This window comes from Apodemus sylvaticus, chromosome 10 (assembly GCF_947179515.1).
Source record: "Apodemus sylvaticus chromosome 10, mApoSyl1.1, whole genome shotgun sequence".
NCBI classification, from domain to species: Eukaryota; Metazoa; Chordata; class Mammalia; order Rodentia; family Muridae; genus Apodemus; species Apodemus sylvaticus.
In genome coordinates this window covers 23,717,191-23,736,324 of record NC_067481.1, presented here as the reverse complement: position 1 = coordinate 23,736,324, position 19,134 = coordinate 23,717,191, and the positions used below count along the sequence as shown (strand labels likewise).

The following is a 19,134-nucleotide window of genomic DNA, read 5'->3' as shown; positions in this document are numbered from 1 at the left end:
TACCCATCACCTAGGATGGGCACAGATTGATTGGTCGACTGATTACAGGTTTAGTTTTGAAGCATGAATTCTTTCCCAGGTGAAACTTTTTAATGTTGTAGACATTGGAGTTTGAGAAATATCAGCTCTTTGTGACTATAAGACAAGAGATATCCAGTGTACTAGAATGTGTGAGTTAAAAAAGCATAAATATTTAAAAACAATTAATACAGAATTGTAGTTCAGACCATAGCATCACACTATAAGATTTATTAATTATATCCAGAGAATTATTAGTGATTTTGCTGTGACCTGGCCAATTTTTTATACTTTTTTGCCAATTTTTCCCATGAATGAAACAACCAACACAGCACGTCGGCAGAGGAATAGTTTGTAAGTCTTGACTTTTTTTTTTTTTTTTAGATAAGAGTTCTAACGAGACTGCAAAGTATTATTAACACAATCTGTTTATCTCTAGGTAGCTTATAAATACTAATTAACTTATCTTTTGTGGACTAAGTTAAGCACATATTATTAGAACCCTTTTGTAGAAGAGCTGGATATGGAAATAACATGGCCACGTAGATCATAGACTTCTCTCTCACAGCAGCATGGATGATGTGTAAGCCCTGGAAAATGGTTTGTGTTTACTAATAGGACAAGTCTCTTCCCTTCTCTCCTTCACACATTTCCTGCAAACTGATAACTTTTTAAAGTTTAATTAATTAATTTATTTTTGTGTGTGTGAACATTTTGTCTGCATGTATACCTGTGTACCACTTGTATGCATGGTGAAGGTCAGAAGAGGATGTTGGGCCCCTTGGAACTAGATGGTTGTGAGCTGCCGTGTGGGTGCTGGAAATCAAACCCAGGTCCTCTGCGAAAGCAGCCAGTGCTCAAACTGGCTAAGCTATTTCTCCATCCCTCTGAACTAAAACTTTAAAAGGATAAATATGCTTTATTTATACTTTATTTATGTTTTAAATTTATTTTTATTTCTGCTTTTCTGGAAGCTTTAAGATGACTTGAGTAGATTCCTGGGTCACTTCGATCAATGTCTTTGTTTTTTCAGATCATGTATTCATGGCTGGAAAGCAGTATTGACACCTGTTGGCAGATCAAACCATCATTTCTTGAGAATCTACTAGGTACTGAGGTGCATTCTATGCATGTTGCTGGTATTCAATGACATTAAACTGGATTGAACTTGGACTTCTATGTTGTTTCAATGTCTCGTTTCAGGATGAAGTTTTACATTTCTGTCTTACTCGAAGGATCTTGCTGTGAATAAATGTATTGTTTAGTTTCAAATATCCCATTGGTTGAAATGCAAATTCTAGAGGCTGGTGAGAGGCCTGAGCAGGTAAGGGTTCAATGCCAAGCCTGAGGATGTAAGTTCAATTCCCAATGGTGGAAGGAGAGGACTTACATCACCAAGTTCAGCATGTTGTCCTCTGACTCGCACACGTGTGCCGTGGTATGCTGTGTCCCTACACCCATATCCACACTCACACCAAATGAATAAAAAAGATTTTAAAACTTTAAAGATGCATATTTAAAAAAATTTTTTTGTTGGCTCTTCTAGAAGAACATTTTTATTAAAAAACTTTTTAATGTACGTATGTTTGTATGGATGTATCTAGTGTGTGTGTTTATGTGTGTGCGCGCGTGAGCATGCATGTGCGTACTGCATTATGCCTGTGGAGATCACAGGATAACTTTTGGGTGTCAGTCCCTGGGGGTTCAACTCAGGTCATCAGACTTGACCACAAGTGCCTTTACGTACTGAGCCACCGTGCCCGCCCAGGAAAACACTTTTCTTGAACATTGAGTGGTTTGTTATGTGACTAGATTCCTCGTGTTTCTTCTGATAATCAGGTTGTGTTGTGTTAGCGCCTCCCCAATGGCTTCTCTGGTCTGGGAAAGAGAAGAAAATTAGGGCTAGCAAACCCTTTCCCACTTAGACAGAGGGGGAGCTGAGGAGCTCTCGGTTCTCACCGGCATGGTGTCAGGTTGTGGCTAAGCACCAGCTGTGAGTCAGACTACTTGGATTCCAGCACCTCTGGTTATTAGTTGTGTGACTCTGGGAAAATGACTCCACTGCTCTCTGACTCAGTTTCCTTATTCACGAAATGGTGATGACCACGGTATCCACCTTATAGGGCTGTTGTGGGGACGAAGAGCTTAGCCTAGTGCTTAGCACACAGCAGGTGCTGATTATCTATTATCACTGATTCTTCCTTAGAAGTTAAAGTTTAAAAGCCACAGGTACACCCAGTACACTCACCTATTCTCTCTACTTGGTTCGAATAGAAAGAGTTTGTTCCCTTCATTTGGGTGACTTGGTGACCAGACATTCCAACCATTGAAGAAATCTAAGCTAACTCTTTAGTCATTAAAAAAAAAAAAAGCTGTAAAGAGTTTTTAAGAATGATTTTAACTCACAGTGAAATTCAGAGGAAGGTACAGAGACTCCCTACATACTCCCCTGCATCACACCCAGCCTATCAATGGCCCCCACTGGCCCGCAGTAACAGTCCTCTCTGGAGAAGAGCATTTGTTCCGAAGATACCTCCACACGTCATATTCACCGTGGTTCACGTTAGAGTTCACTTTGGATGAACCCTTTTGGTTGGAAAATTACACACCGACCCATGCCTGCCCTCAAGGTAGCATATAGAGTACTTTCAATTGTCCCACGAATCCCTTTGCCCCACAGCCCCATTTATCCTCCCTCCTCAGTTCTTGGCAACCACTGACTCCTGTGTACCGTTTCCATGGTTTTATGTTTTTCAGGATGTCGGCGAGCTGGACTCCTACATGATACGGTCTTTCCAAATTAGCTTCTTAGTAATACACATTGAAGTTTCCTCTCTGTCTTTTCCAGGCTCAATAGCTCCAGTTAATGCCCCATCATATGGATCTGCTGTCATTTAATTGTTACTCACCCACTGAAGGGCATTTGGTTTGCTCCTGAATTTTGTCAATCAATGAATAAAGCCACCTGTACACATCTTTGTATAGTTTTTTTAAAGACTTATTTTTACTTATATATGAGTATATGCCACATGTATGCAAATGTTCCCAGAGGCCAGAAGAAGATGTAGGATCTCTTGAGTTACAGATGCTTTGTGAGTCTGCTGACATGTGTGCTGGGAACGAGAGATTCCAGTCTTCTGGAAGAGCATCGAGTGCTCTTCACCTTGAGCCATCTCTCCAGCTCCTCCTGTGCAGGTTTTTGTGTAGACATGTTTTCACCTTTGGGTGGAGAAGTTAAGGATCCAGTGGTTTCCAGAAATTGCTGGATCGGATGATCAGAGTGTGTTTAGCTTTGTTCTGAACCTGCTGAACTGTCTTCTACACTGGCTAAGTATTTTTGACTGGAGCTATGTGGAAAGAATTTTTTTTTTTTAAAAATCTGGTTTTGAGATAAAAGTATAGGATGTAAAAGTCAGCTGCTTGGAAAGTTAACCATTTTAACTTTTAGGTTCACCCAGGTATTTTATTTTATCTTATTTATATTTTTGAAGCGAGGTCTCGTGTATTTCAGGATGGCTTCTCTACGTAGCTAAAAATGTCCTGAGCTTCTGTTCCTCTTCAATCCGCCTCCCAGAGTGTGGGCACAGGTGTGTGCAACCACACCCGGGCTTCTGGGATGGAAACGAGAGCTTCATGCATGCTTGTGAAGCACTACAGACCAAATGACATCCACAGTCCCTATTTTCAATTAACTAATGAATTTTAATTTTTATTTATCTTGAGAATTTCATGCAGGCAGGCAATGAAATACAGTCATATTTTCCCCTTCCAATTATCCCTATTTTCCCCACATGGTGGTCTGAATGAGAAATGTTCCTTATAATCTTGGGCATTTGAACACTTGGTCCCTAATCGACGGCAGTGGTTTGGGAAGACTTAAGAAGCATGGCCTTGCTGGAGGAAGTATGTTTCTCGGGGTGGGATTTGAGAGCCAAAACTCATCCCTCTCTCTGTTTTGTGCTTGCGGTTCAGGATGTCATTTCTAAGGATTCTTCTCCAGAAGCTGGGGAGATGGCTTACTGGTTAAGAGCACCGACTGCTCTTCCAGAGGTCCTGAGTTCAATCCCCAGTAACCACATTGTAGTTCACAACCATCTGAAATGGGATCTGATGCCCTCTTCTGGTGTGTCTGAAGACAGCAACATTGTGCTCAAATACATAAAATAAATAATTCTTAAAAAAAAAGAAAAAAGATAAAAACAAAAAACAACTCCCACCCCCAAAACCAGGATTCCCCTCCAGCCTCCAGGCCTGCCTGCTAGCTTTGCTTTGCCATTATGATAGACTCTAACCCTCTAAGCCAAAAGAAAGTTTTTCTTCTGTAAGTTTCCTTAGTCATAGTAAAATATCATTGTACGAGAAAAGTAACTATTAATACCCCCAATACAACCCTCTCCCGATTTCATGTTTTTTCTTTTAGCACCTTCTAAGTCTGGTTAGCGCTGCCCATACATGTGTGGGTGTGGAGAGCATTTACAAGAGCACAGAAACCTACCAATTGTCATAACCTCAATAAAGAATTATTCTCCCTTCCCCAAAAACTATCCACTACCGGTAGCTCCTTGGTAAGGTGTGGGCCCTGGTGAATCTCCTACTCCATCTCTGCTGGGATATAGTTGACTTGATCCTGTGTCGGTAGTAGCTATGGCCACCTATCCACACAGCTGTGAGTTCACAAAGGCAGTAGCCGTGTCAAGTCCAGAAGACAGCATTTCACAGCGCTGTTCCCCATCTCCCGGCTCACCCCATCTTTCCATCTCCTCTTTCACCTCCACCCCCATATCAGCCACCATTCGCCTCTATCTCCTTAGCCAGGGGTGAGACTCCATGGCTCCCTTCATCTAATGCTGGAGAACTGATTGACTTAATACTGCATTGGTCTCGTGCACTGAGTTCCTGAGCAATAACAGCCCCGTTGTGTCCAGGAACCAGAGTCCTCTGCTACCTCTGGCTCTTACAATCTTTCAGCACCGCCCCCCATCCCTTATGCAACCTCCCTTTCTCTCTTCTCTTAAAAAACACCAATTTTCCTTTCTGTTTAGGATGCTTCTGACCTTTTAACTTCTTATTTTTATTTCCATGAGTCTGTTATGCTCAAGATCTGTTTCTTTAAAAAAAGATTATTCATTTATTTGTGTTTTATGTGTATGTTTCTCCAGTGTGTATGCATACAGTGTATATACAGGGCACTGTACACATACATAAATGTACGAGTGCAGTGCCCAAAGAGGCCTGGAGGAGGATATCGGGTCCCCTAGAATTACAGGAATTTGAGAGTCATCACATGGGTGCTAGAACTGAACCAGGGGAGCTGATTCTGAGCCATCTCTCCATCTCCAGGTGCTGGTTTTTATTTTAATTAGTTGTTTTATTTTCAGTGCCTAGCACTCAACCTATGTATGCCCAGCATGCATGGAAGGGTTAGAAGACAAAATTTCATAGACACGTGATAAACCGCTGTGTATTCAACCAGTAGCCCTGTCAACCGAATCATGGACGCACATGTGACTACAGCCACCATGTCTTCAGCCACTGCCTAACTTGCAAAGAGCAGTCAATTAAACAGAGAAAATTAAGGGTAGAATTTAGCTTCCGTGGGAGGGTGTACTTAAGATACATCGATGGACCAGAACCAGGGAGGATAGCTTGCAACAGGAAGACATTTATTGAAAACACCACCAGAGAGAAAGCCAAAGTCACTAATCTAAAAGGAGGTCATCTTCGCCCACTGGAGGGAAGCAGAAACAGAAGAGGGCCCTATGTAGGAAAAGCATTTAGATTTGATATTTGAAATTAGAGCCGTCTGTTTTAGGGGTGGGCTTCAAGAAGGGATCCTCTGCTCGCTCTTGTTGACTTTGGTGGATTTCTCTTCCAGGGTGTGAACTCGGGAGGAGAGAACCTTGCCGCGGGGGTCTAACTCTTCAACGACAGTTTTAACGATGGCAGTTTTAGACGAATCTAAAATGGCACAAACAAACCATTAAAACTGTGCTAAATTCACAGGTGGAGAATAACTCATCATTTGAAAAATAGATAATAGGCTGGGTGTGGTGGCATGTACGCCTTTAAGCACTCAAGAGGCAGAGGCAGGTAGAACTCTTGAGTTCAAGGCTAGCCTGGTCTATATAGAGAGTTCCAGGACAGCCAGGGCTACATGGAGAAACTCTACCTTGAAAAACAAAACAAAAACATAGACAATAAAAGAGGCAGAAAGCAGGGCTGTGCAGATGACTCAGTCTCTAAAAAGGACTTGCTTTGTAATGGTGAGGACCTGCGCTCCAACCCCGGAAACCACATAAAACATGTCACCTGCCATTCTAGGGCTAAGGAAGTAGAGACAGGCACATCCCTGGGAGTCAGTGGCTAGCCAGTCTCACCTACTTGGCAAGCTTTAGGCTAGTCAGGGACCCTGACTCAAACAAAAATGTCGACTACTATGACTGAGGAATACTACTTGAGGCTGCCCTCTGGTCTCCATAGACAGGTGTACCTGCACACACACACACACACACACACACATACACACACACAAGGGAGAGAGGAAGAGGAGGAGGAGGAAAGGAGAGAAGGGAGGAGAGGAAGAAACTATGAATGCCTCATGAAACTTTCATTTACCCTTTGTCTGATTTCCGGGTCCTCCTTGGCCTTTTGACTTAACACAAGAACTGTAAAAAAAATATAGATTTTGCATTAATTACATGAGTGTTTTGCTAAAGCCACAAAACAGCACCGACTTACAGAAGTAGTTCATTGGCTGTTGAAGTATCTATTGCTGGGGAGGGAGGTTTTTTTCACATGTGATCTAGACCACAAAGACTTGGTTCAGCTTCAGATGATGTGTAGGAATCTTAAGGAGTATTCTACAGGAAGAGTGCCTACCCCTCGTCTCCGTCTATGAGGCGGCAGTAGGTCTCGATTTCCTTCTCCAGGTGGGCCTTGACGTTCAGTAGCTGCTCGTATTCCAGCTTCTGGCCCTCGGTCTCCGTCCTCACCTGGTGCAGCTGCTCCTCCAGGGCGCTGATCTGAGCCTGGATCTGAGCCAGCTGCGAGCAGTAGTTGCCCTCGGTCTCCGTCAGGGAGCACTCCAGAGAGTGTTTCTGTGGTTCGGGAAGGTGGGATTGTAGAAAACATTACTGTACTGATTCAGCAAAAGCCAAGTCTCTTAGAAGACAGTTGTCCTTACACAAGACAATTGGTCACACCCAGGGCTGTGGGCGTGGCTGTCGGTAAAAAAGGGCTTACTATGTAGCACCTGCATTAAAACGTCAGGTGTGTGTGCTTGTAAAGCCAGTGCTGGGGAATGAAGACAGCATTTCTGTGACTTGAGGATCAGCTAATGTAGTCTAACCTGTGAGCCCAGGTTCCACTTGAGAGATTCTGTCTCAAAACACACGGTGGACAGTTCCAAAGAACAGCAGCCAAGACTGACCTCTGAACTTCACACACATGTGCACCATACACATGAATACACGCTGCACATATAATATACATAGACAATCATATCCACCTAAAAGATTCCACCTGTTCAATATTCATGGCAGACACCATGCCAGTTTATTTATAGTGACACAGATGGTGGCAAATGGTCCTTGTCAACCTTGAAATGCTAGGAAAAAATGGAATTGTTTCTCTTTCAGGTGCAGTGGAAAGATCCCAACCATATACACCGATATATGGTGTGCTTGCGGGGTGTGGCAGTTTCCAGTTTTCTCCTTAAAGTCACCGAACACTTTGTGCCCTCATTGTGAATCATGTAAAGTCTTTGTCTCCTGCTGATCTATAGTCAGTTGTATAAACGGTGCATGTGTATCGTGATCCAAAGAAAATCACTGCCCTTTTAAACTTTAAACTGTCTAATTGCTTGGCTTGTAAAGTCAAATAAGTTTATATAGAACAAGAGGGAACACCTGTTATAATTTTACTTGAAATCAGGATGACTTTTTTTTTTTTTTTTTTTTTTTTTTTTGAGGTAGAGTCTCTCTACATAGCCCTGACTGTCCTGGAACTCACTATGCAGACCAGGCTGGCCTCGAACTCACAGAGCTCCACCTGCCTCTGCTTCCCAAGTGCTGCAATTAAATTCATGCACCACTATGCCCGCCTAGACAGCAGTATCTCACTGACCCTTTTGAAGCCCTATATTTTCATATTATTTTGCATAATTCACATACATTCTTTTGTGGGTAAACGCTGGTGGTTTCCTAGTCCCAGGCAGAAAGGTAGAGACTTAGGTTTGGCAAGTTGATTAGGAAGTCCCATTCTTTGTCTCCCCTCCCCCCCCAATGGTACAACTCTGGGAAAACTCTCCTCTTTGAACCTGATTCTTCTTTTGGAGATAATGCTGTGAGCTGTGAAGTCTGCCTGTCTGTGCCCAAGGGGGTGGACTAACCTCCTGTAGGGGCACCGGCTGGGCAAACCCTTAATGCAAAAGGTGTTATTATTGTCATTAGGCAGGTTTTGCTTGAGGCTCAGCCTTCACACCTCTACTTTGCTCCTTATTTTATGCTACTTAAAAGGAACTTAAGTGCCCTCAATTATCTGACTGATGGGAAGACTGGGTGGGGAATCCAGGGAAGATGTTTGTGCTGTGCAGAGATGAATGTGTTGATCTTTTGACTTGGGAGAGAAGGCTCAAGGCAAAATTAGCTTTCTTCCTGAGCACGTCAAAATAATCGTAGTTGCTCCTTGCCGGGGCTTGCTAACTTCTAGGCGTAGTTTTCAAGCAGATGTCAATAGAGGAATCAGCGGGTAAAATCCCAAATAAACAACACGAGGATGAAAATTCTTTGGAGTTTTTCTCAACTTCCAAAGCAAATCTGCCTCATCCTTCCTACTCACCATGGCTAAGAGGGACTGTAGCTCTATCTCCAGGGTTTGGAGAGTCCGTTTCATCTCAGTAAGTTCATTCCTGGCTGAGGTGGTGGCTCCAGCATCGTCTGAAATCTGCTGCTGCAGGGAAGCGCTCTGCAAAGTCCGGAGCTTGTGTCAGGGGGGGATCAGCGGCATCCGTACCCGGTGCAGGGTGTGTGCCAGCCAGTCTAGTTTTACCTTTTCCTGGAACCAGGCCTCGGCGTCCCTGCGGTTCTGCTCAGCCAGGGCCTCGTACTCGGCTCTCATGTTGTTCAGCAGGACGGTGAGGTCCACGCCCGGGGCTGCGTTCATCTCCACGTTCACGTTGCCTCCAGCCGCGCACTGTAGAGCCTGCATTTCCTGAAACAGATTTGTTCAACGACATAAGGTTCTGACTGGAAGGAAGCCAAGAGGACAGGATCTATAAGAATCAAAGCTTTTTGTGAGGCGTGTTTCTTTTTCTGTTTTGAGACAGTCTTATTCTGGAGCCTGGGCTGTCCCTGGAACTCTGGTTTTTGCCCCCTGAGCTGGGATTGCACCTGTGAGCTACGGCCCTGGGCTTGTTTGTTTTATTTGAGAGGGAACAATAGAAATATTTCAAAGGGGTAAGGGGAAATTAAAAACTGTCTTGATGTTAAGATATACTACTTATTTTAGGGTTTGATTCCCAGAAGGAGGAAGTCTGTGAAGACCGGAAGGAAGGCTGGGTGCCTACCTCCTCGTGGTTCTTCTTCAGGTATGCCAGCTCCTCACTGAGCGTCTCCAGCTGGACCTCAAGGTCGGTTCTGCACAGGGTCAGCTCGTCCAGGACCCTCCGCAAGCCATTGATGTCTGCATCAACGCTCTGGTGGAGCGCCAGTTCATTCTCGTACCTTAGAAATGTGTTTGAAAGTTCGTGCTCGCCTACCGGATTTGAGTCACCCCACTTTTCAGGTCACCCTAAAGACTACCCACGACGGAATAGACACACGTCTATGAAACAAGAAGTTGGGAATATCCAAAGTTCTCTTCCCTATGACCTTGACATTCATTTGTATAAGCTCTGAGTTTTCTAAGTAAATTAGGTTATGCTATTGGTCTCCTCAATATGGATTTGGTTTAAAATGGACCAACGGATAAAAGCAGTGTGGAGAAGACCCCCAAGAGCCCAAGGAAAAGAGGGAAGTGCCACGGAAGGCTTTTGGTCTGTTTTAATTTGGCTCAACTCACTTCATTCTGAAGTCATCTGCTGTCAGTCTCGCGTTGTCATTTTGCAGGACGATGTTGGCGTTGTGGGCAGTTGCCGAGATTATCTGATGAGTGAGGAGGTAGGTAAGAGGTAGGACATAGGAAAATATTCAAATTTCCCGGCAATTAAGTTACACATGAGATCACACTAATACTTCTCCCACCCGGGGCTGATGATGAGTTTTTTTGAAAATACTTGCAATCTAGTCAGTTTTAGTTTCTATTTTTAATTCCTACTCTATCACTTAAAAAATTAATATTTAGATATTTATATCTAATACAAATATCTAAAATATAATTTATAAATATAAAATATAATATATAACTAGACATTTATATGCTTAGATATAAATATCTAGTTGGAGATATTGGGAGTTCTTGATATTTTTTGTGTTACTAAAAACATACAGGCTTGCCTGACTCCCAGTGATGGGTGGTGGGTCATGCTCAAAGGTTCTAACTGTAAAATGAATTATCATTATTATTGTTTTAAAATTTCACTTTTCCATGTGTATTGGTGTCTTTCCTGCATGTATGTTTGTGTGCTCTGCATGTGTCTGGTGCCCCCAGAGGCTAGGAGAAGGCTTTAGATATCATGGAACTGGAGTTACAGATGGTTGTGAGTCATTAGGTGGGAATTAAACCCCGATCCTCTGGAAAGAGCAGCAGCCAGTTTTCTTAACTGTTGAGCCACCTCTCCAGCCCAGAAGTGATTTTGAATACTGATAAATGCTCCATATCATTCATTGGACTTCTTACCTGGGTCCTGAGGTCATCGATGATGGGGAAGTATCTACTGTAGTCATGATCGAGACCGCGGCACGACCCAGGTCCAAATTTTTCGTACCAGCCCTTGATCTTCTGCTCCAGGTCAGCGTTGGCCTCCTCCAGTGCTTGCACGTTCTCCAGGTAGGAGGCCAGGCGGTCATTGAGGTTCTGCATGGTGACCTTCTCATTACCGGAGAGGAGGCCATGCTCATTCGCAGTGAAGGCCCCACACGAAGCACCGCCTATACTGAGCCCCCCTGCCAGTGAACTGCTCCCAAAGGCGCAGGAGAAGCCGCTTCCGATGCCCGGCACTCCGCACGCATTTACAGCCCCCAAGGCTGCTCCGGCGCCGGAGAGCCTCACAGAGCCCAGCCTTCTGGATGCGGAAGAAAAGCGAACGGACATGGTGATCACTCTACAGTGTTGCTTCCCTGATGGTCAACGTCCTACTGGGTGCAGACGGCTTTATATATGCATCGTTAGGGTGTTTCTAGATGAACTATGTCTCGCCTAGCAAAATGCTGTTTGCCAGCTCATTGAGAATTATCCATAAGTGGGTAACATTTTCCCCTAATGAATGTCTTTACTATGCTGTATCCACTTCCGTAGGTGGATAGTTACCTTGATGTTTGTTATCTCTGGGAGGGAGCAGGGTGGAGTATTATCAAGGTTATTATAGGGGAGGCCTTTCAGTTTAGTGTGAGCAACCCTTCCTGTCTTCTAGGCCTCATCCGTATAAAAATTCCTTAAAGAATTAAAAAGAAGTGCGATAGATACAGTTCTTTTTCCTCTGACCAACAGCATCTGTATTTCTCTGGCAAGCGAAACATCACCGCCACTGTTCTCTATCAGACATGTTGAAAATAATTTCAAAAATGCATCCTAGATTCCAGAGGAAAGAAGCAGAGTTTTAAATGAAAAAAAAATCAAATCAATCAAACAAACAAAACCAGGTTCTTTTATGGAAATAGAAAGTTTTCCCTTGATCTTTATCCTTCTTCAATTCCCATTTATTCTGCACAGTTTTTTTTTCTGAGCTGTGTTGCTAGGCAACCATGGGGGGGGATCGGTTAACCTTTGTAGCTCTGTTTCTTTAGCTGTAAATCAAGTATCTAGGTTACAGCCTCTTGGCGCCTTTTGGGGGACTAGTGTTTCCGTTGCTCTTCTTTTTCTTAGACTGCTTCTGCACCTGCTTCTTCCGCTTCTTACCTCTTACTTCTTCCTAAACTTTGGTTCTATTGTCTTAGAGATTCTGGGTTTACCGCACTTCCAATCCAGCCCTTCCTTCCCCTCTCCTCCCTCTCCCTCTCTTCGCCCCTCTTCTCTCCTTCCCTCCTCTTCTCTCCCCTCTTTCATTTGACTTGGTTTCACTATGTTGCTTAGGCTGGCCTCAAACTCGTGGTCCTTCCGCCTCTGGCTCTGGAGCGCAGGGATAGTGGGCGTGGGCCCCAGGGCCTGCGCTGCGACTATTTCTTGTGCTCATTTTCCCTCACCCCCTTGGTCCCACTGGCTACTGGTGACCTCAGCCAGCAAGAGTCTCAGACAGCTGCCCGCTGAGGACCCTCCACATCTCTGGCTGCGCCCCTTTCTTTTCTCTCCACGCCTTGCCCAGCTATTTTGCTGGGTGCCCTGTAAGCCTCCCCCTCGCCCCCATAGAGCTGTCCCCTTGCTGGCTTTACCATCGAATTTCATGAGATCTCCCCCTACCATCTTTTGCTTTTGTTCATGTCCTTTGCATTGGCTTCTTTTTTGTTTTTAAAAATTTAAAACGTAAGATCTTGCATTTTCCAGGGACAATGGGCATTGCTTTCAGTTGAAATAAGCTAAGAACATGAAATTTCATAACCTAGTAGGTAGGTTTGCAAAAAAAGAAAGCCAGAAAATTTGAATCAAGAAACAATATTCAGGGGCTGGAGAGATGCCTCAGCAGTTAAGAGCACCTGCTACTCTTCCAGAGGACCAGAGTTCAATTCCCAGCCCCCACACTAGCAGCTCACAACGTCCTGTAACTCCAGCTGCAGAGGGTCTAACGCTCTCTTCTGGCCTCCTTGGTCACTTATAATCACATGCACAAACACACATACACATAATTCAAAATGAGATAAATCCATTAAAAAAGGAAGCCAAAGAAAAAATTCAAAACAAACTACTTCTAATTATTAACTTTAGAAGTAACAAAATATTGCACACTCAAAAGATGACTAGAGAATATCAAAGCAGAACAGCAAAAACAAGAAAAGCATTGAATTTATAAAAGCGCCTCTGAGGATCTGGGGGGGGGGCGGGTATCATTTTTTCCATTGCTTCTCCAGCTCTGTTTTTTTGAGCCAGAGTCCTTTACTGAATCTGGGGATCACTATTTTGGGTTCCCTGTCTGCCAGCGAGCTGCAAGGATCCACCTGCTTCCATCTTCTCAGTGTTGGGGTGACAGGCATGCTCGGCTGTGCCTGCTACTACAGGGCCTGTAGTCACAGCACTTAGAAGGCAGAGGCTAGGTGACTGCAAATTTAAGGTCATCCTTGGCTACTTGGGATCCCGAGGCAATAACAGCAAACAAACAAAGAGATGATCAATTTCACTAAATCTCCAAAATAAAACATTAGTAGTGAGCTGACAAAAACCTTTAAAAAGAAAAAATGAAAGCCCTTTAAGAATGTAAGCTGATCCCCCAAACCGTCGCCTGTCTGTGCGATATGTTCTTCAAGCTGGGATGCCTTGTCTGGCCTCAGCGGGAGAGGATGCGTCTAGCCCTGCAGAGACTTGATGTGCCAGGGTGGGGGGATACCCAGGGGGCCCCCCACCTTCTCAGAGGAGAGGAGAAGGGGAGCAGGGAATGGGGGAAAGGATTGTGGGAGGGGGGTTAGCGAGTGGGATGTAAAGTTAAAATTAAAGTAGTGATGTGCTCCTCTTAGAAAGCTGAGGTAGGAGAATCATAGGTTCAAGTTAAGGCCAACCTGTCTCAATAAATAAACAAATGTATGCATGCATATATACATACATACATACATACATACACACATGCATACATAAAAGATAACCTTGGTGCTCTGAAAGTGAAAGTTTTTAGTTGGGATGGATTTCTCTTCTTTTCCTTCCTTCCTTCCTTCCCTTCCTTCCTTCCTTCCTTCTTCCTTCCTTCCTTTCTCTTCCTTCCTTTTCCTTCCTTCCTTCCTTTTTCCTTCCTTCTTCTCTTCCTTCTCTTCCTTCCTTCCTTCCTCTTCTTTCTTTCTTCTTCCTTCCTCTTTCTTTCTTCCTTTCTTCCTTTCTTCCTTTCTCCTTCCTTTCTTCTTTCTTTCTTTCTTCTTCTTTCTTTTTCTTCTTCTTCTTTCTTTCTTTCTTTCTTTCTTTCCTTTCTTTCCTTTCTTTCTCCTTTCTTTTCTTTCTTTCTTTTCTTTCTTTCTCTTTCTTTCTTTCTTTCTTTCTTTCTTTCTTTCTTTCTTTCTCTCTGAGACAGGTTCTCTCTGTGCAGCCTGGCTGGCCCTGGAACTTTGATGTAGACCCAGGTTCAGATTCATGGAGCTCCACCTGCCTCTGCCACCTATATGTTGGGATAAAAGGTATGCCCCACCACATCTCGTCTGATAGAATGATTTTTGTGCTAGGGTAGCTATAGGAAAGATGAGCACACTCAGGAAACCTGGCTAATACTCCTGTGGTCTGAAAAAGCCTAAGCCAATGAACCTAACTTGGAATTTAGTAGCACTGGGGAGCTAGATCAGTTGGTAAAGCACTACTATGCCTGAGTTTGAGCCCCAGCACCCCTGAAGAAGCAGGGGTGGCAGCATGTGCTTGTAATCTCAGGGATGGGAGGCAGGGACGGGTGGATCCCTGGGGCTTGCCGGCCAGTCAGCTAGCCTTTGGTGAGTCCTAGGTCAAAGAGACTGTCCGTCAAAAATAATGTGGATAGTGGAATGGTGGTGGCTTAATCCCGGTGCTAGAGGGGTAGAGGCAGAGGGCAGGGGCAGGGGCAGGGGCAGGGGCAGGGGCAGGGGCAGGGGCAGGGGACAGGGGCAGGGGCAGGGGCAGGGGCAGGGGCAGGGGCTGGTAGATCTCTGGGTTTGAGGCCAGCCTGATCTATAGAGTGAGTTCTAGGACAGCCAGGATAGTGTTCATAAAGAACACGCAAACACACACCGTTTATCTGTGCATGTATGCAAACAGACAAAACAAAGTTAGCGATATTCTGTAATACCCAAGAGAAATCATTTCAGTGCAGGTCCCACAAAATTCCTAAAGTTATGTTTCAACCAAACTAAACAAACAAATGAACAAGAAAGAAGGTCATGTGACCAGGAGTCAATGTTAACTATAGTCTGTGGAGCATAAAGACCAACAACTGTGAAATTACAAGGGAGTATATACAAAACACACACACGTGCTTTTAATACCTAGGAAGCAGAGGAACTGGAAGTGTTCCCGACAAACAGGTGACTATCAAAAAAGACGAGGGCCTGAATTCATTTCTGGTCCCGCGCACCCTCATGCCTTGTTCGGTAAACCAGTCAGGAGCCTGCGGCTGGGGAGGTCACAGGCCCTGGGGCGGAACATATTACTGTTTTGCTAAATGGCCTTCTAAATACTTGTATCTCCGTAGATGAATGCTGCCCTCAGCCTTCGTCAGCGAGGCTTCTTTATGTAATGCGTGACAGAGAATGCAGAGGTTCACAATTGGTAAAGCACTAATAATAAATGACTGAGTACCCAGCATCGGATGGGACCGCCATATCATCCCCTCCAAGGCTGAGGGAGCATCCTGGAAGACTCGGTGGGAGGTCCGAGTAAGCTAGCCAATAGGGAGAAGAGAGTGAACCGGTGTCTTCTGTACCTGCCCAGGAAGCAGAGGAACACGTGTACACACACACACACACACACACACACACACACACGGATATTTTGCCATATTCCCTCCCTGGTGTTCTCTTTGGCCCTCTCTCTTCTCCTCCTGGTCTCCCTCCTCTTGTACTTCCATGTATATTTTTGATAATTATAGATACATATAGTATTCTAAATGAGACCAGAGAAGGAGAGAGAGGTGAGGGGAAGATAAGGGAGTGATCGGGAACTATGGAAGAGATATTAAAAAGCCTAGTCTATGATGACAGGAGCTCTTAGGACCATTTCATCTGAGTTCGAGCAAAACAGATAAAGATAGGAAAAAGAATTTCTAGGGTTCTGGGAAAAGGTGGCAGAATTTCAAAATTCTTACATAAAAGTCACGTAAAATGTTCATGTCAGAAAACCAAAGGCCACCTACAGTGTTTATAATCAACCTCAGGTAAACATACTGGCATGAAGTCCAACACGGAACCATGTAGGACAGACTACATGCATTCTTGAGGGAAGAGGGAACACAGAGGCATCTAAAGACTCTGATAAGACAATTTCCCCCAAAGCCAACCAGAAATCATAGCAGATCAGAGAGGAGGAGGGGGTGGGGCTGGAAGAATTGAGCTTTTCCCAGCCGAGTGGTGGGATCTTCCATGAGGTCCAGTGGGAACAAGAGTGTCCAGGCCTTGAGTTCTTAGAAGAGCCCAGCTGTGGCTTCTGTCCCAAGAGCAGTCCCAGGTGAGGAGGAGCAGCTGGGGAGGGGGAGGGGCTGCTGGGGAGGGGGAGGGGCAACTGGTCAGTTCTCTTTTCTCTTAATTGGATACAGGATTCAAAATTGTTGGCTGGAGATATGGCTCAGTGGGTTTTTGGGTTTTTTGGTTTGGTTTGGTTTGGTTTGGTTGGTTTGGTTGGTTTGGTTTGGTTTGGTTTGGTTGGTTTGGTTTGGTTTGGTTGGTTTGGGTGTTTAGGTTTGGTTTGGTTTGGTTTGGTTGATTTGGGAGTTTAGGTTTGGTTTGGTTTGGTTTGGTTGGTTTGGTTTGGTTTGGTTGGTTTGGGAGTTTAGGTTTGGTTTGTTTTGGTTTGGTTTGTTTTGGTTGGGAGTTTAGGTTTGGTTTGGTTTGATTGTTGGTTTCTCCAAACAGGATTTCTCTGAAGTAGCTCTGGCATGAATTAATAGAAATGAGACACATTCACAGGAAGTCTGTATTCAGGGAGAAGCAGTATCCAGAGGAAAATGACATTCTACAACCACACCAAACACGATTGTATCAAAGCATCACCAAAGACAATTCAGTAGCATGTGAAATCGCACAGAATGCCCCTCGGAAGCAACTTCCCACCCTTAGAGGAACTCTGAGGTAATTTACTGCCTCAAAGGGCTTCCACACATCTTAGATGGCTGTGAGACGTTTTTTTGGTTGTTGTTGTTGTTGTTGTAACAACTGCTTAAAGCCAGATATGATAATTCATGCCTGTATTCCCAGTACTGAGACAGGGGGATTTCTATGAGTTTGAGGCCAGCTGGGGGGGGGGGAATACAGAATGAGATCTTTTTCAAAAAGGTTTTATATATTTTATGTATGTGAGAGTACACTATCACTCTCTTCAAACACACCAGAAGAGGGCATCAGATCCCATTACAGATGGTTGTGAGCCACCATGTGGTTGCTGGGAATTGAACTCAGAACCTCTAAAAGAGCAGTCAGTGCTCTTAACCACTGATCCATCTCTCCAGCCCCAAGATCTTCTCACAACAACAACCAAAACATACTCCCTCTCCAATAAACCAACCAACTGTTCAAGCAGAGTGGTGGGCTTCCTTCTCCTTCAGACAGGTATTGATTCTTCAGAACCTCGAGGTACACAAACCCTCTACAGTAAAAAGGAGTGGGACTCTTCGGGGACTAGGAGAATATGTGCTTATTAGTGGAACTTCTTCAGAGTACAGTTGCCCTAATTTCTGCTGAGCTCAGAAAACCACAGAACTGCATGGCATAGTCATTTTCTAGGAAGAATAGATTTACGCCTCTAAAGTCATGCTGTTTCCTTCTATCCTGTGAATTCAACAGTATTTGAAGGAAAATCACTAGGGGAACTAATTCTATATCATTGCTTTGCGAATAGACACCTGGGAAATTCTGGGTTATTTCTTCAGCAAAAGGTGCAGAATTAAAGAATTTAGCTTTCCTGTGAGTCCTTCTCACTGCACAGTACATCTTGTATTTGTCAAGCCTTCCTGGGCATTCCTACATAAAGGGAATCCCATTCAAAACGTTTTCAAAAGTCAATGGCCCCCAAGCACACCTGTGGGTAGGAGTTGTTCTGAGGGATCCAGACAGAATTCTGTTAGAAGAGTACCGTACTTGGTTCAGCACTCTCTGTTGCTAACTTGAAATTCCCACTAATTGTGTCTTCAAGCCTGTGCTCTGTAACATGATTTCTGATCAACTATGAGGCACTTGGGTGCACAGGGGTTGTATACGAACCATCTGTTTGCAGTGGGTTTCACTGCCTCTGTAGCACATAACACCAGGCAATGCCCTCGAAAACTGAATTCTGGTTAACGAGTCCAGTCCTTAAGTGGGTAAATGGTATATAGGCTCCAAAATGGAGTAGGCTGGATCTCTGGCAATCCCAGGAAGCCCAGTCCTTCCATGCAAACCAGAATTTACCTCAAACATCACAGATATTCCAAGGAACATGAATGACTGACAAATGCAGTATACATGAACTTTTCTGAAGTCTACGGATGGGCATGATGGTGCTTGACTTTAATCCCAACACCAGAGAAGCAGAAGCAGGCAGGCTTCTGTGAGTTGTGGCCAGTCTGCTCTACACAGAGAATTCTAGACTAACCAAGGCTATCTCTAAAACAAAACTAGACTAAAAAACAAAACAAAAACTCCAAACCAAACAAAAACTCAAACCCAAACCAAACAGTACAAAGTGAAATAAAAATAGTTGAGTTTGTTTTGTGTTTCCTTTGTTTGTATGTGAGCTACAAAAAACAGATGATACAATTTTGGTATTTTGATTTCAAACTGGGATTGCTGGGCATAAAAACAAGTGTTGTAAAAGCATGCACTAACTTAAAATGTATTTTTTCTTTACTTAGAATGCAAAACAAAAGCCAAAATAAGAAAAACAAAACAAAACAAAAAACCGTTCCCAAAACAAAATCATAAAAAAAATCCAGGATTATCCAAGAGTACAGTTGAAAGAACCTGATAGGGTTCTTTACATCTTTAGTTCCAGAACAGGCAGAGGCACGTGGATCACTGAGTTTGAGGCCAGCCCGGTCTACAGAGTGAGGGTTACACAGAGAAGCCCTGTCTTAAAAAAACAAAAACCGACCAACCAAATAAGCAGACAAAAGAGAACTGTCCTATTCTAGAACCTTCTGTGCTGTGATTTTTGAACACAGGGACCTCATATTTCTATTTT

The 19,134-nt window shown here is 44.0% G+C and overlaps 1 protein-coding gene across 1 annotated transcript; it reads right to left on the bottom strand.

Annotated features, from left to right (window-relative positions):
* Nucleotides 1-5,839: 5,839 nt before the first annotated feature.
* Nucleotides 5,840-11,268, bottom strand: Krt27 (keratin 27). The gene is made up of 8 exons (XM_052195549.1): nt 10,855-11,268; nt 10,078-10,160; nt 9,584-9,740; nt 9,067-9,228; nt 8,857-8,982; nt 6,898-7,115; nt 6,634-6,683; nt 5,840-5,976 (listed from the first exon to the last, which is right to left on the bottom strand). Exons 1-8 carry the CDS (start codon nt 11,266-11,268, stop codon nt 5,840-5,842), a joined length of 1,347 nt encoding a protein of 448 aa, XP_052051509.1.
* Nucleotides 11,269-19,134: the final 7,866 nt, after the last annotated feature.

Coding starts and splice junctions, on each gene's coding strand:
- Krt27 (XM_052195549.1), bottom strand. CDS start 11,268: ATGTCCGTTCGCTTTTCTTCCGCATCCAGAAGGCTGGGCTCTGTGAGG. Junction 9,741..10,077: donor GCAGATGACTTCAGAATGAA/GTGAGTTGAGCC, acceptor CACATTTCTAAG/GTACGAGAATGAACTGGCGC. Junction 8,983..9,066: donor AGGCCTGGTTCCAGGAAAAG/GTAAAACTAGAC, acceptor CGGACTTTGCAG/AGCGCTTCCCTGCAGCAGCA.